This window comes from Perognathus longimembris, chromosome 17 (genome assembly GCF_023159225.1).
Source record: "Perognathus longimembris pacificus isolate PPM17 chromosome 17, ASM2315922v1, whole genome shotgun sequence".
In the NCBI taxonomy this organism is placed as follows: Eukaryota; Metazoa; Chordata; class Mammalia; order Rodentia; family Heteromyidae; genus Perognathus; species Perognathus longimembris.
In genome coordinates this window covers 2,935,372-2,953,138 of record NC_063177.1, presented here as the reverse complement: position 1 = coordinate 2,953,138, position 17,767 = coordinate 2,935,372, and the positions used below count along the sequence as shown (strand labels likewise).

The following is a 17,767-nucleotide window of genomic DNA, read 5'->3' as shown; positions in this document are numbered from 1 at the left end:
CTGTGGTTTACTAGGGAAACACTATTCCTAGGATTTCCCTGGAAATTTTAGACATGAGACACAGAAGACACAATGTTTGATAGCTGTTGGAGGTGGCAGGGCTGTTTCTGAGATAGAGGATGGGCCATAGAATAGATAAGAACCAAAAAGCCTGAAAGTGTTCAATCTCAAGTTCACATCTAACACACCTACCTGTCACTGAGTTCCACAACACATTCAGGATCTTTATACAATGCATTTCTTATCTCTTAAACACATGCAGGATTTCTATTATTGGAGTCTCTCAAACAAAGAGTTTCCCTAGGATCAGTGTTAAAGAGATGCATCCATCAATGGCAGAGAGCTACCTGTATAACTAAGGAAAGTGTTAAGACCTACTTAAAATTTTATTTATTATTTTGAGACACAGTCTGCTATATAACTCAGGCTGACCTTGAACCTATTATTCTCTTGCCTCAGCTTCCTAACTGCTGGGGTTACAGGTATGTACTCTTGTGCCAGTTGAAATCTCTGCTTTTAAATTTTAATTTACCAAGAAAAGACTCCTTTAGTACATCGACCTACAGTTTATAAAGGTGACTAAAATGTGAGCAATGATATGACACACAGGGCATTGGCACACTCTGGAGGCTGGATTAAACAAGTCATAGGAAACGGCAGCATGTGTAGCTATTTATGATAATTTTCTGTGGTCCATGCCAGGAAACAGACACAAGTCCTGGACACAGAGGCATTAACTCACTGAGGACTCTCCTTACACAGCCCCACAGTACCTGTGTGTAACTTAGGCCTTGACTTTCCAGTTTTCTCATCTGGCCCTGGGTTTTGCTGGATGCACTTTTGTGTACAACTCCTAACCTTGACATTATGATCTTCAATGACAGTGCCAGGCACTGACTCTGGGAAGGCTGTTGACTGATGGGTGGGTGGCCCCCTGGAGAAGAAGTATGACCACCATTGGAGGGTTCAAGGCCCCTTCCAGAGCTGAAAGCAGGCACTGGGTACACACATGATAGACATCATTCTTTATTCACCCTCTCTGGGTTGTCTGCCCACTATATTCTTCCCTCTACCTGCCATTATCTGACTGCAGCACAAAACCATGGTGTCACTTGCAGCTCTCACTTATTCTTCTTTGGAATACAAAGACTTCAAAATAGAAAAGCTGGGATCCACTGGAATGACAGGCTGGCTTACCTGGATGGTTTCTGCTCCAGACCTGGTATGGTTCCCAACAAAACTGAGAGCCAGGGATTTCTTTCTGCATAGAATACTAATTCTTCAGCTTTTCCTGATTCCAGATCATAGCTCCCTGACAAACATGGCCTTGCCTGCTAGTGTATGACCACGCTGTCATACCAGCCAGGAATGGCCTATGTCTGGCTGCCCACTCTTGCCAGGAAGGCCAACAAGAGGGGAGGGAGAAACAAATAAGCATGTCACTGGGGAGCCAGAAGGTGCTGGTCTACCTGACTGGCCCATACAGCCAAGCCATGTACAGGCAATCTGTACATGACCTGTACCAGACACACAGACTGTTCCTTCTCCATGCTTAGGGATGTCCTGACTCTGTTTCCTTTAAGGAGATGAAGAGACAATAATTGAGGCTAGCTTCTAGCAGTGGGCGTTTGGAGAATCAAAAGGAGGAGAATATTCAAAAGAGCTGGGAGTCCAAATTATCACTCAGTGACTTCAATGATCTCGCCTCACGCACAGGCTCAAGTTGTTTTAGGAAGATGTCTGTTCACACAAACACAGTGAAGCTATTCTTTCCCTAAGCACCACACTTTCAGTTTGTCAAAACATTTGAAGAAGACTAATTCATGCCTCAAAAGGAATTCTCTCTCACTCACAAAACTGCCAGGTTTGTGAGCTGAAGGCTTTCAATGTTAAAATATCTCAAGACACTAGAGGGAGGAGGAGCAAAATCCTCAGGGCAGAAGCTCTGGGTCTCTCGGGGCACTGCCCTGCAGAATTTGAAGTTTGCATGCTGTGTGGGAGGGTAGAGGGTAATTTCAGAGAGTTTCTAGCTTTGGGACCAGTTTTGAATCCCCAAAGAAGCCACACAGGGTTAGAGATCATAAGCAAGGGTTCTGAAGTCAAGGATGCACGAGTTCAAATCCAGCCTTTCCACTTCATCTACCCTGTTCGGTGTGGGTGGGGTAGACAGGCAGGCAGCGGGGCCCACTGTCCACCAGGACACTCCAGCCAGGAGAACTGTTCAGCCACAGGGAATTTTTTCTTTCCCCTTCATCCTAACCAGGTCCCTGAAGAACAGACTAGAAACTGAGCAACTGACATAAACAATTTCAAACAATCATTTCAGAAGACAAATTGCACTATCTGGGCACTAAGATTGCTCTCAGAGGCTTTCTCCTCTTGTTTATGTATTCCCTAGTGTGGAGCTTTGAGTGAATTCAACAGACTGTGCATGTGCCCTGGGATGGGCAGAACAGGAAGGGCCTGGGAGAGGAGAGTGATATGATGGTGGAGGACACTTACTTTCCTTCAAAGCTGATACTGAGGTAGATTGTCACAAAAGGGACCCTGACTTTTGTCTCCTTGTGTTCATTCATTCTTTGGGAGGTCCCAAGACTCTATGCCAGGAGAAGAGAGCTCACTTCCTGTGCCAGAATATTCTCTAGTGCATGTGGATTTGGGCAGATCATTAGCCCCTTCTGACTTGTTTCCCATTCCTCATCTTATAATGTAATTGTGATAATCAACAGTGATACATCATTGCACAGATAATAATGAGGGGAACTAGGTGCTCATTAGACGAAAGGGATTAGAGTGTGGCACACAGGGACCAAGATATTCTCAAATTAAGAGATTTCCCCCCATCTTATATGGATGGGGTCTTTGAATAGAACTATTCTAAAATCCTAATTTATGCTTGTAGTATATTCTAGCCTAGGATTTGGGGCATATATTGTCTTTTCTTACTGTAGAACAAATACATGTTTGTTTCATAAAACAAATATAAAAAGTTGTGTGAAAGTTATAAGAGTGAAAGTGAAATCAAGTGTAATTCAACTCTGCAAGGCTACTAATTTTCTTCCAATACTGTAACCTTCTTTTTTCCTTTTGCATGCATGCGCATTGATATAAAAAGTGTCTGCCCCATATTTTCTCAATATTGAAACCTTTGTTTTGCATTCCAAATGTCTTTGCATTTCATTGTTCTTTGAAAAGACCATATTTGATATGTATGTTCTACCTCATCAGTGAAACCATTTACCTTTGATGAACAGTCCAAATTTCTCCCTTGATTTTTCTCCAGCATGTATAACATGACAAAAAGAATCCTCAAATACAAATATTTAACCCCTTTGTGCTACATATATATTATATGAATATCTGATGTATATAGGGTACATGTATGTATGCATATATTCATGTGCTGAATTTTAATATAGAGGATTATAATATGCTATAAGGTGTAATGATAATATTGGTGCTGGGCTGGGAATATGGCCTAGTGGCAGGAGTGCTTGATTCATACACATGAAGCCCTGGGTCCAATTCCCCAGCACCACATATATATATATATATATATATATATATATATAGAAAATGGTCACAAGTGGCGCTGTGGCTCAAGTGGCAGAGTGCTAGCCTTGAGCAAAGAGAAGCCAGGGACAGTGCTCAGGCCCTGAGTCCAAGGCCCAGGACTGGAAAAAAAAAAGTAGATAGATATAGATATAGATATAGATATATTGGTGCTACTGTGAGGAGTTTGAAGTCACCACACTGTTTTGGTTCTAATCTTTGTGTAAGGAACAGAAGAATCTTCTGCACAGCTAGCATTTGTACTAAACTGTCTGTTCATAAACTATTCTGTTCATTTACAGAGTTACATTTACAGAGACTCAATCTCACTTCCCAAACCACTTCTTTCCAGCTCAGAGCCAGTGTGGACGGCCACCATGTGAGAAGGTGGCTTTAAGCCAAGAGACCACTTTGTTGGAAGAAGAATGCATGGACTACCATGCATCTGCCTGTCTCACAGGCCTGTCTTGTGTTTTTCCTGGGTTCCTCAGTTCAGCGGGAGACCATCTGGGGAACCAGGTGCTGGAAACCTGGGGACTATAGTTCTCATTCTAAATCTACTGGGCAGATTTAGATCAATGTGTTTCTGTCCCAGAGCCCCAGTCTGCATCTCTCTGATCAGTTTTGTAAGTTTACAGCAAAGTTTTTAGGCTAATAAAACCATATTCACAGATGTGACTTATTTTTGGTGAACACTCCAGAGAAATACAAGGTGTTACCATGCAGTAGGCTGTTCTACCAGCTGGCTATTGCCAAAACATTATTCTCTCTGGAGAGAGCCCTTCTGTGAATCATTATTTTTAGCCAGAACAGGATTTTCAATTGTAAGAGAAGAAAAACAGCCTTTGCTGACCCTGAGAGCCAGTAGCACCCTTGCAAGAACCCAGATCTTTTCTGGTCTTGCTTTAGAAATATAAAGAAAAATATAAAGTTAGCTAGAATGAAAACCACTTCTTTCTCCCTGAAGAATGAGGAGATTGTATCTTCAATCTTTCTTTGTGAAAGTGACAGAATATATAATGATCTGTACATAAAGCACATGATACAATACATTACAAATATTCTGATGACAACAATTATCTTCTTTACTCTGACACACAAAGTAAGGTTACACCGAAATGAGAATAGCTAGGTCATGAGGTCAGTTATCAATATAGAATGAAATGGTGTGTTAAAATATTGTACATAAGCATGCCACAGCATAGTCTTATAAACACGACTATCATAGAAGTGACTATATAATTATTATGTGTGTGTAAATGAGCAGCTATCATTTATTGGTTACAGAAGCACGCCCCTCACTCTGGCAAGAACGATCAGCATTTCCAACAGGAGCATTCTTGTTACCAAAAAGAGCTACGCCCTTTAAAGAGCTTAAGTCACACACCCAAGTTCTTATGTGTGAAAAGAAGAAGGAGGAAGAGGAGGAGGAGAAAGAGGAGAAGGAGAAAAAGGAGGAGGAGGAGGAAGGGGGGGAGGAGGAGGAGGAGGAGGAGGAGGAGGAGGAGGAGGAGGAGGAGAGGGAGAGGGAGAAGAAAAGAAAAGAAAGAAAGAAAGGAAGGAAGGAAGGAAGGAAGGAAGGAAGAAAGAAAGAAAGAAAGAAAGAAAGAAAGAAAGAAAGAAAGAAAGAAAGAAAGAAAGAAAGAGGAGGAACGAAAGAAAGAGCCTGGAAGTCAGTCACACTCCAGGCTGATTTAAATTTAAATGTTAAATTCAGGGCCAGTCACACACACAGTGGCTCACATCTGTAATCCCAGCTACTCAGGAGACTGAGCTCTGAGGATCAAGTTAACCATTTAGTATTTGCAGATTGTGGTGTCTTCCAGCTGACTGCAACTGTAGAAGATGGACAACAGGTAAGGTGGACACTGCAGATGGCCAGCATTGCTAGTTGTCAGTGCCCTGGCTGAGGAGCAAGCTTTCTCAGCTGCAGCAAGCAGGCCAATGAATGCATTCTAGGACTGATGAGAATTTGAGAACAATGTAAACCTCCCCATTCCCCAGACAGTTCCTTATCCAGCTGCCTGTTAGATATGGTCCATTCTTCCCTTTCCTGCTGCACTGCTTGTGGCCTAAAATTAATTTAACAGATAGCATTCATAGCCAATTGATTTGTGACCAACGTTATTTTTTGTTGTTGTAGAAAATATGAGAGACACTGAATAAATAATCAAAACAAAGAAAAATTATGTCAGTATTTTTGTGATGTGTTTTGATTCCTAGCTTGTTTGGTTTAAAATATTTCAACTTCTAAGTTAATTTTTTTTTCCTTTAAAAAATGCTGGTAGTGGGACTTAAGCTTAGGACCTGGGTGCTATGCCTTATCTTTTGTCACTAAAGGATGGTACTCTATCACTTGAACCACAGCTCCACTTCTGTTTCTTTTAAAATAATTTTTGTTTTATTGTTATTATCAAGGTGATGAACAGAGGGATAGATTAGAGTTACATAAGCCAAGTGATGAGTACATTTCTTTTTGGAGAATGTCACCCTTGCTCTCTCCCATTTCTAGTTTTTGTTTGTTTGTTTGTTTTGTTGTGGGTTTTTTTTTGAGAGTTAATAGAGATAAGAGTCTCACAGATTTTCTTGCCTGGGCTGGCTTGGAACCTCAATCCTCAAATCTCAACCTCCTGAGTAACTAGAATTACAGTTGTGAACCCCAGGTGCCTTGCCTCTAAAAGATTTTTTTTTATTTGATGCTTTATAGTCAAGAGATAGACCTAACATTAAAAATGTTTTCTTGGGGCTGGGAATATGGCCTAGTTTTCTTTTTCTTCTCCTTCCTTCCTTCCTTCCTTCCTTCCTTCCTTCCTTCCTTCCTTCCTTCCTTCCTTCCTTCCTTTCCTTCTTTCCTTTCCTTTCCTTCTTTTCCTTCCTTCCTTCCTTCCTTCCTTCCTTCCTTCCTTCCTTTCCTTCTTTCCTTCCTTCCTTCCTTCCTTCCTTCCTTCCTTCCTTCCTTCCTTCCTTCCTTCCTTCCTTCTTCTTCTTTCTTTCTTTCTTTCTTTCTTTCTTTCTTTCTTTCTTTCTTTCTTTCTTTCTTTCTTTCTTTCTTTCTTTCTTTCTTGTCTTAGGGCCTGAACTCAGGGCCTGGGTGCTGTCCCTGAGCCGCTTTGTGCTCAAGGCTAGTGCTCTACCACTTCAGCTACAGTGTCATTTCCATTTTTCTGATAGTTTATTGGAGATAAGGGTCTCACAGATTTTCCTGCCTGGGCTGGCTTCGAACCACTATCCCCAGGTCTCAGCATCCTGAGTAGCCTGATTTAAAAATTTTGCCTCTCTCTCTCTCTCCCTTTCTCTCTCAGTATTAAATTGAAAACTTACATTGTAATACTTATATCACTAACAATCTGTATCAGGCCTAAATCCACATGTGAATTTTTATCTACAGAATTAAAGATTTGCGGAAGTATATTATTTCCTACCAGCATTACGATATGAATTTCTTCTTGTATTTTAGGCATTTTAAAAACTAAAGCATTAATACATCCAGTTTTAAAAGATACAAATAGAAAAGATAAAATCTTTCCCTGTCTGTACCTTTGCTTATCATTCTGAAGGGATTGACATATACCCTCTAGCTTTTGTCCGGTGTTAAAAAATCATTTTTAAAGTAAAAATTTAAATTAAAATTATGTTTTCCCTTCCTTATTTTGTTATCATCAATTCATTTTGCAAGGGGATTTCATTCTGATAAGCCCATATATTCATACAAGCTACCTTAATCAGACACATTCCCTCCACCACTCTTCCTCTTTCTATACAAATGACAATTTACTACCCGAGTTATATGAGAAATCCTGGATTAGGGATGATTTGTGTAGTTTAGAGATCACCCAGTGCTCAAAACAAAGAGCTCCACAATTCACTGTTAGACAATGACAAGAGCAACAATTGGTTCTGTGCCTGATAGGAGGGCAGGCAGCGGTCCCCTGAGCCTATGGGGCCAGCTGTGGGGGAATGTGAGGAGAAAGGAGAAGCTGTAGGTTATAGCAGAGGCTGTCCTCATGTGAATTGGGTTCACATTTTATCTTCAAGTTGTTTGGGATCTTTGAACCTTAGCTTCTTCATCTGTAATGTTGGGATAACATTTTTGTTCTGATCAAATAAGATAATAAAATGGACATGGTAGCAAATGTCCGTAATCCCAGATTGGGGGAGGTGGAGGTAAGAGGATCTGGAGTACAAGGCCTGCCTGTGAGTTTTAGGCCAGCCTCAGCTACTTTGTGAAGATTCCAGATGAGCAGTTACTCATTTCCTCTTTATTTTCTACTGAAAAGATAGGAAAAGTTTATTGAATACCAGTTACCAATGGAAAAGTAAACTAAGTGACTGAGTTAGATTGCATATAAGGGCAAGCATTTCTCACCTGTAGTCTCTGTCTTCAACAAAATCCAGCAAAAAAAAAAAAGCTATTTTAGAGGCATGGCCCAAGTCGTAGAGTGCAAACTGAGCAAGTGGGTCACCCTTGATTCAAACCCTTGTACTGACAAAAAAGAAGGAAAGAAAGCAAGGGGGGGGGGGTAGGGAGGGAGGGAGAGAGGCAAAGAAAAGGAAGGAAAAAAGCAAAACAGAAACCAAACCGCTATGTACCTAGACAATGATAGAGAGGGGACACAAGTAATGAATGAAGTTGAAAGTACTGAAGAGATTATTGTTCAAATCATATCAAATACCATATTCTGAATTTAATCATTTTTGGAATCTTTGTGTTGTTTTGGAAGCTTCAGTGTCAAAATGTTACATGTGTAACTTGACCTCAGGCTGAAAAACTAGTCCTACCAGGTAGGAGGCAGAAAGGCTAGCCAGCTTCTTAACTGGAGGACCTTTTTGAAAATCGCCAAGGAAGAACAGTTCTGGGATATTTTCTAGTCATTTCACCCCATTTGTGAAATGAGAGTGATTCCCTAGGAAGGAAGCAGGATCAATTAGAAAAAATGAAGCATGAGTAAACAGCTGCCAGGAATTTTTTTAAAAAAGCTTAAAGGAAACTTAAGAGATATTCATCCATCAACTTCCCTTAAGATTAAGGGACCAAAGTCATTTGAGGGGAAAATGAGGCAGGATAAATTAGGAAAAATGAGATCTGGTGAAGACAAGTCAGAACCAAGGTATTTAGAAACATATAAGCATTATCTTTGCTTCTAAGAGATAAAACAGGATGCATGCCTTAGCTCAAGAACTAGCATTTGTTTGGTGGCAGGATGCATCTCTTCCTAAGAGAAATGTTCCCCAATATTAAAGGATGGACCTCAAAACATAAATAGCCAGAGTAGTAAACAAGAGCCAGGAACTTAGCAAGTGTAGCAACACAGAGTACTTGAGAACAAAGATAAATACCTATCTTTGCCTAATATTAAGTCAGACCCCCCACCTTGATCAAATCCATACACATGATGTCAGAGAGTTGTGTGTCACTCTCTCCCTTTGAGAGCACCCACACTCTGTTAGAGTGCCCCTGCCTCTCCGCTTGCCTGTTTGTCTATTTGTCTGCTTGTCTGCTTGATTACTCACTCAATAAAGCTCCACCAACTTTTCTTACCCTTATGAATTGTCCAGAAATTCCTATTCTACAATTGAGGTCAAGGACCCTAAATGAATAGTCCTCACTTTTATTTTATTTTATTTATTTATTTATTTATTTAGCCCAACCTGGGGTTTGAACTCAAGGCCTGAGGACTCTCCCTGGCTTCTTTTTGCTCAAGGCTAGCATTTAACCACTTGAGCCACAGCGCCATTTCCTTCTTTTTCTATATATGTGGTGCTGAGGAATCAAACCCAGGGCTTCATATATACGAGGTGAGCACTTTACCACTAGGCCATATTCCTAGCACAAAGAGTCCCCCTTTTAGAGGGAAACTTCACAAACCCTTCACAAAGGGTCACTTCACAAAGTGACAGGAATACTTGACCATATTTTATGAAAAACAATGGATGCCTTTGTGCCACTCAACTAGGGAGAGGTGCAGTGGGTTGAGAGGCAGAAAGCATATTTATATGTTAATTCAATAGAATGCCAGACAGGAGGTCTTGGTGAAGGCAGACAGTGCCTTGGGAGTCTGTGTATCTGCTCCTCATTGCCACACATCCTGAGTGAAAGCCAACTTCCTATACATAAGCACACCCAATAAACATGTTTTACTAGATGAGAGTGGCTTAATTCATTTCAAATTCTCCCACTTGTCTAGTGACCCAGGGTAGCCAACATCCATCTGAGAGATTGCTCTGATATTGGAAGTACTCCAGTGAGGGAGGGAGAGAATTTGTTTTCCCTCACTAGATGCACAGAAGAAAGACATACCTCTCCCTTTCTATGTTCTGGGAAAAAAATAAGATAGGAAATCCTTACTTATGGTAAATGCCTGGGACTAAATAGTACATTTTGCCTTAACAAAATATGTACACCTCTCTCAGTTTTAGCTAAGAATTAATGATTCACACCTGCTTAAGTAAAGTTTGATTTACTAGCTGTTCTTCTGGGGGTGGGATGGGGTGAGGTGATGGTGGGGGGTGCAAATAAGCACTTACCTGCTTAATAAAACTGAAAAATTGAGTACTAAAAGTATAAGGTTGTGCATCTATTTGGCTAAAGGTGGTGGGTTTTGTTCTCAGTCCTGTTTTGTCTCGATCAAAACCTTTATGACTTTGTTCTCAGCTCCTGTGCAACTCACATGCCCCCAGGTCAAATAGTTCACTCCCACAGGGCAACTGGGCTTCTTCTGGAACTTTCCCTGGCAAATTCTACAGAGATTTTTCCCTCATCCAGTTGGACCCACCAATATCATCCATTGGTTGGTTAGGATGGAAACTAGTGCTCAGTGAACTGTGTGGGGACTCCCCAAGATGCTGGTGTCTGAGAGAGTGTACTGCCTCCCACCATAGCTCTGCCCATGGGATAAGAAGGATGGCACTGGGGAGAAAGATGCCTGTGTAACACACCTGCTGGTTTCTCATACTTCTACATCTGCGTGGAGTTGCCAGACGCCCATTCCTACTCAGGAAGTTACTAGTAAAGCCTTGCTGGTCAGCTTCAGAGCTCCTGCTCAGCCTGGACTACTTGGAAGCATGTATGCATGCTAATTCTGCAGCTAAGCATGTTGGTATTGGCTTTGCATTTCTAGTTTTCTTTAATCTAATTAAATTAGATGCTATTTAATTTGGCTTAATCTAATCTGATAAACTTTTTGCCAGTCTGGGGTTTGAACTTAGGGCCAGGGCCTGGGCACTGTCTCTGAGCTTCTTTTGCTCAAGGCTAGCACTCTAACACTTGAGCCCCAATGCCACATCTGGCTTTTTCTGTTTATGTGGTGTTGAGGAATAGAACCCAGGGCTTAATGCATGCTAGGCAAGCACTCTACCACTAAGCCACATTCCTAGCCTTGATAAATGTTTTTTTTCTTGCTTGTGCATTGTACCAGATAAAAGATTAACATAATTTGTGTGTGTGTGTGTGTGTGTGTGTGTGTGTGTGTGTGTGTGATATCAGTGCATGCGCTGATACAAGAGCTTGAACTCGAGGCCTCATGTTCTTGCTTGGCTTTTTCACTTGAGGGTGTCAATCTGTCACTTGAGCCACACTCCTGGTTGTTTTCTTTTTCTGAGTAATTGTAAATAAGAGTATCTCAGATTTATCTTTGTAGGCTGGCTTCAACACTGGCCCATAAATGATCCCATTTAATTAATTTGCTTCATAATAAGTATACATGTAGTGACTATCAAACTTAGGAGCAGAACCTGCTTTTTATCTCTGAACTACCTGTTTCCTTATTTAGCCTCTTGCATTTTGCTGCAGCTCTGGATTTTGTATTTAAATCCGCTCATTTTCTTTTTGGGTATACCTAATTCTTATATACATATGAAGGTAAGAGATAACAATTGCTCTGGATATTATATTCACTTATCTCCCTGCCCATCTAGTTTCAACACACACACATATGCCTAAACATAAATATATAGTATTCAATTTTATTGTTTTGAGTAGTCTTTGAGGGAAGAATAAGAGGAATTTGTTCAACATTTTTATTTTTCAGTGCTGGGAACCAAACCCTGGTCTTTTCATATGCTAACCAACACTGTCCCACTGAACTACCTATCCATTCCTTCACACAAGCCCTGTGCTGGGTGTTGAAGAATAAAGACAATAAAAAACAAACAAGGAAAATTTCTTTCTGCACTCATGGACAAATAATAAACCAATAAAGAAGTAAAATGTTTAGTCTGCCCTTGAATGACACATTGAGTAAATTGGACAGGGGAAGTGGGGGTTGGTGGCATTGCTATAGTAACTGAGATGGTGAGAGACGGACATGTGATCTCCTCTAACTTGGATGCCATCGGACATGAGGGAACAGAGGTGCTACGGCAAACAGAGCAATGGCAGGCATATCTCTTTGCATTAAAAAAAAGATGTAAAAGATGTAATTCATATTTTCAATTCCAGCTAAGTATATTCTCCTGTGTTTATGCTCGTAGTATTAAAAACTTTACAAAAATAGTCACAGAAGGTTATTCACTTGGGAAAAAAAACACATAAATTTTTAGAACTGGAAGCAACTTCAGAGATGAGGCAATTGAAGTTCTCTCTCTTGTAAATGATGAAAATGAGCACTGGAGGTCAATGAAATGAGATACAGACTACATATTACGGCAAGAAGATTCTCATAGTCAAATGAATGGTTCTAAACTCTAAAATGAAAGGTGAACATAATCCCAGGGCCTTGAGCTCCTAGTGGGAATTTCTCCAACAGAGTCCATTATGGTACGATCAGAGAAACGACCTCTCAATCCAACCACTTCTGTTTCTAAGGAAGCCCCAGCAAGTGAAATTAGTACTTGGTTGTGCTTTTGAGTTACCTGAAGGACAGAGAAGGGGGTCTTTTCTGACAGAAAGGCCACTCCAGGTCCATCTGGGATGCCCTGGCTTTCTTCATAGAGAAAGACAAACAACCAGTTTCAGAGACCGTGGCTTGATCCTTGCCATTGCTGGGCAAAGGAACCGAATTCCACTGCCCAACCCAACATTCAGCTGAGTTTTGCCCACATCTTGTCTGATGTTGGCTGTGACCGTGGCTATTAGCTAAAGCTGCAAATTATGAAGTCCTAGCTGCTGAACCCTGGCTGCCCACCTAGCTGATAATCTTCCATGCCAGGAATCTAGCAGCAAGATGGCCCTATTATCTAGCACCAAATTCTGGTTCTACATCAAGGTACTCAGGTGACTTCTTAGAGTACTCTCTTCTCTTTATTCCGAGTGCTGCCTTTTTGTCTAGCTACCATGTGAGTTGGGAATTTTAGGACCTGGAATTGCAAGAGGAGGCTGGAATAGCCACAGTGAGGTACAAGTCCCAGGAGATGTGGATTTCAGATAAACCTTTACCACTTCTTTGTTATCTACTCAAAGTTTGTTCCCAGGAAACTGGATTTCAGAGAAACCTTTACCACTTCTTTGTTATCTACTCAAAGTTTGTTATCTGTTCAAAGCCAATCCTTGTTGGTCTAAACTTCAAATCAGCTCTGGAAAGTTGTGTTCTTGTAGTTTTGTTTGCCTACCATCTATGGGGCTGAGGGTGAGGGAGAGAACAGCAGGTACTGAAGATGGTATTTGTTTTGGTTTGAGGTAAGCAAGAGGGGGGTCATAAGAAAGCAGAAAAAAAAGAGTGCAATAGTTCTTCAAACATAGAGTTTGCAATTACCTCAGTTCTTTTGATCTGTGTGTGTGTGTGTGTGTGTGTGTGTGTGTGCGCGCGCGCTTGAACATAGACACAAATGCCTTTGTGTTTCCTAGGACACGAAGCTTAACGTCAAAGAATATTTTAGACAGTGGCATTGATTATCAACATTGAATTCACAAGTAGTAAGAAAAATAGAAAGTTGTAAATAGAAAATTAGAAAATTTAAAAGTTACACTCATTAGATTTAGGTAAACTGCCTCTCACTTATGCACAATCATAGTTTTGCTTTATGAATATACTTGATAAATTTGCTTTCTGAGTTTTACCTTTATGAGTCTGTCTTTAGAGAAAGTTTACAACAATACTAAGGGTATTCAGTTTGGATGTTCTATTTTGGCATCTACTAATAAAGACACAGAGATGTATAGGAAATGACTCCCATGAATATTAATATAACTGAATGCTGTCTTGCCAAGTATTGGATATGGTTCTTAGTGATCTATTTGTATTAATTCTCACAATTGCCTTATAATCACCCCCATTATCCAGACAGTAACTTAAGTCATAGAAAAATATGTAATTCATTGAACAGTCAAGGTTCTGCAGCCAGTAAATGGGATTGCTAAAAATCCAGCTGTGGTTTTTCAAAGTGCTATGTGAGGTTATTTCTTTTTTTGTTGTTGTTAGTTTTCTTTTTCTCCTATGGTTTATCCCCTGTTGTCACTGTATTTGATTTTGGTACCCTGAGTATTGTATATACATTTATTTGAATTAAGGAAGAGAAGGGGAAGAACAAAATGGTAAGACAAAGGACAAAGAGTGAACCAATGCAACAGTGATATTCACAAGACAATTATGTTAAAAATGAACTGTACAACTTGGGGTGGGGGCTGGGGGAAGGAAAATGGGAGAAAAATGAGGGAAAGGGTAACAAGTTTGACAAGGAATGTACTCACTACTTTACGTATGTAACTGTAACCCTTTTGTATATCACCTTGTCAATAAAATTAAATTTAAAAAATCCACCTAGTAAGACTGAGGACCCCCTCCTGCCCTTAAGGTTAGGTAGGGTTGTATCATCAAACATGTTTGTAAATGTAAAATCTTTAGGGTTCTGGGCTTCTGTATTATAATTTCATTACTTAATCAAATAAGAGCACTAGAATATAGTTGTTGCTATCTATGTCAATAGAGTGAAATCAATTATGTGCTCACTTGTAAACAAGCCCTATCACAGAGAATCAGATGGTAAGATCAAAAAAAGAAATTAACTGCCTTTATTTTTTGAAACAATTTAAATAAAACATATCAGGATCTTGTATTGAAATAAATATTCCCAATGATAGAGAAACAATGTGATCAGTTTATATTCAAGTTATTAATGAGAGAAAACCCAAAGGAAGAAGCAGAGAAGGAAGAGGAAAAGAAAGAGGAAGAAGCAGAGAAGTAAGAGGAGGAAAATAAGGACCCAGAAAGAAAGCAAAATAAACCAGAGAGCCCTTTCTCATTTGTCATTAGCCACAAAATAAACCAAATTCTCTTAGACACAGACTCTCTTATATTACTGCCGGCCAGGCCCCAGGGCTGGAACACTCATTGTAATTACATCAAGAAAGAAAAATCACTAGCTGTAATATAGCATTTTCCATACATAGAGATATAGCATTTTTACATGATGTCTGTTTTTCTTTATCATTCATGGTATTATTGGCCCCACATAATAGATGACCAAGCTGCTTTGCCCATTTCCAGATTCTAATTTCCCCATTTGTCAAAGATGAAGCATTAAGCAGGTCTGCTCTCCCAAGGCTTCCCATTCTTCTGACACAAAGGCCTGAACAAGCTTAAAAAGGAAAGAAAGGAAAAGAGGAAGAAAGAAAGAAGGAAAGAAAGAAAGAAAGATGGAAGGAAGGAAGGAAGGAAGGAAGGAAGGAAGGAAGGAAGGAAGGAAGGAAGGAAGGGAGGGAGGGAGGGAGGGAGGGAGGGAAGGAGGGAGGGAGGGAGGGAGGAAGGGAGGGAGAAAGAAAAAGACAGACAGAAGAAAGACACACAGAGAGAGAGAGAGAGAGAAAGAGAGAGAGAGAGAGACAAAGAGAGAGAGAGAGAGAGAGAGAGAGAGAGAGGAATTTTCTGGAGCTCTAAGAACTGAGTCTGTAGTTTCTACCTGGGAGGCCCCAAGCTTTAAGAAACACACTGAGATGGAACTTAGGGATGGTGTAAAAATTGTCCCTCCTCTCTCTTGCACTTTTAGATGAAAGAAGGGATTGTGTGATAAGTCTGCTTTGCACATTTATTATCAGGAACATCACAAAATCCCTTTAGAGACAAACCAGCCCCTCCCCACCCCCCACATCCAACCCAAAAAGGAACATTTGAAATGAATGTAGCTTCCAAACAAATCCACATCCTCTCTTCCTCAGAAAGGTGGCAGTGTTGCCTTGCCGTTTTGTGCAAATGTCTAGCCAAGGGTTTCCTTAGTGTAGTGGTTAACACGCTCGCCTCACACGCAAATGTCTAGCCAGTGGTGAGTGCTCTGGCTTGTTAGCAAACCAGCTACCTCACCTCAAGGTGCAAAGGCAGGCGAAGATTGAATGTACTGCTCACCCCAGTGGAGGATGTTGGGGAGACTCCTCCCTGAGTTTCAAGGGCATCGTGGCTTGTGGCTGCCTAAACTCAAGATTTCAACTTGCTTCAGTTAGATAGATCCTACACTATCTCCAGCAGATCCCAGGGGCTTCTAAAAACCAGGAGTGGCTAAGGAAGCTACAGATGAGCCCTCCTGACCCCAGAACCCATTTTTCAACTTTCTGAACCACCCATCCTTAGAGAAAACCGTTTTGAGCCTCCTGAGAAGGACTAAGGGAGACTGATTAGCAGCAAATCACACTAGCATCTTGCTTGCACCTGTCACTACCCAGGTTTGAATCAGAGCTCATATAAGAACAATCTATCTTCTAAGAAGGTGTTCTGCTATTATTGAATGTGGCAATATCACAAAAAATACAACATACCCAGAGCTACTGAGAAAGACAGTCAAGTGTCATTCTTTCTAAAGACAGAAAGGCAACCACTGACGTTCATGAGGCCTGAGCACAAACACATCCTAAGGAACAGTTACTCCCATCTCTCTCTTCCACTCACCTCTACGCAGTGTCCTTTGAGAAGTTTCTGTACAGGCCACTAGCATAAATTTTTGGGAAAATTATCCATTTATAAGTATCAGATGGTTTGGGAAAAACATTTGTGGCACTGGGCTCTCTCTCTTTTTTCTACAGTGATGTCATTTTAAATTCTTAGTGTGCTCCAAATTTGCTATTTTTACTTCCCCCTGTGACTTCTTGGGGGGGCAAATACATTTGTTTAGATTAGCTACATTTGGAGTAACCCTTGCACCTAATGCACAACACCAAGTTCATATTCTTAGCAATTATAACAGATACCACACAGTTCCCAAGCGTGAAACACCGTGTTTGTTCATACTCAAAGTTACTTTTTTTGGATATACTACGGCAAAATGTCTATTAACAAATAGAGAGCAAAAGAAAATGTAGAGTAAAAGAAAGGGATTGTCCTATTCATAAAACAAAAACCACACTCAACAACTCCAAGCATGGAAAACAAAACATGAAAATCAAATAAAATCCTTTGCTTCCACAACGTGTGCTTTTGGGGAACAGAGAGGACAGAGCCAGAGCAGGCCTCTAGACATTTATTGGAAAGCAGTTGTCAGAGTTTGAGAATTGCAGAAGAAGAAAAGTTTAAGAAGGAATGCTCAGGGCCTTACCCTACCTGATCGGAACTTGCTTCTAATCAGCAAAGAATGCTCAGACCCCAGAAGTGTCATGTTGAGTCTCAGCAAGCCGCTGGTCCCTTTGCCAGACGTCCCCTGTGTTCCACCACGAGCAGGCTCCCGAGAGCCCAGCTGACCACAGCTAACCACCCAGAATGCATCCAAGTCTCTGGGAGCTCCCCTGGGCAGGAGTATGTGCAAGTACGGTGGCAGCCAGTGTCCCCAGAAAACTGGCGCCTCCCCCCTCTTGTTGTGCGGTGTGGGGGGTGGGGGGGGCTAATCAACGCTTAGCCAGGCAGGACCCTCCTCCCCTCTGAGGTGGGCCAGGAGCAGCGGCATCCCGGGCGGGATTTCCAGGCTGATGTCATAGGCTGCCAGCGACGGCCCAAGTACCCCACCACGCCTTTATGAAGGTCCCAAGTTTGCTATCTGAGACGCCTTACTACTGACAGGCGCTCAGCCAATCAGGAGCGGCGCGCGGGGGCCCTCGGAGACCTGCGGCCGCCAGGGGAGTCTCTGCCTCCGTCTTAACTCTTTGCGGCGGACCACCGAGATGCAGGCAAGGGACCGGCGTCGGGGCCCGGGGGTCGTGAACCCCAGCTGCTCCCTCCCCCGCCAATCCCCCCCCACCACCCAACCCCCCCTCCCCCCGCATCCCTGCGGAGCCAGGAGGCAGGAAAAGAGGACTGCGACCCTGCGAGGGCTTGCAGGAGGTGCACGCGTGTGGCTGCGGAGGGAGCTTGGGGTGGGACCGGGC

General features: G+C 41.6%; 1 protein-coding gene across 2 annotated transcripts in view; it reads right to left on the bottom strand.

The window, feature by feature from the left end:
* Myocd (myocardin) overlaps window positions 1–17,306 on the bottom strand; it is a 95,044-nt gene extending 77,738 nt beyond the window's left edge. Inside the window, exon 1 of one of the 2 annotated variants that reach the window (XM_048366668.1) lies at window positions 17,010–17,306. In XM_048366668.1, the coding sequence (XP_048222625.1) occupies window positions 17,010–17,064 (55 nt within the window). In that variant the 5' untranslated portion in view covers window positions 17,065–17,306. The remainder of the gene's footprint in view (window positions 1–17,009) is intronic. The other variant, XM_048366669.1, reaches the window with a different exon arrangement.
* Window positions 17,307–17,767: the final 461 nt, after the last annotated feature.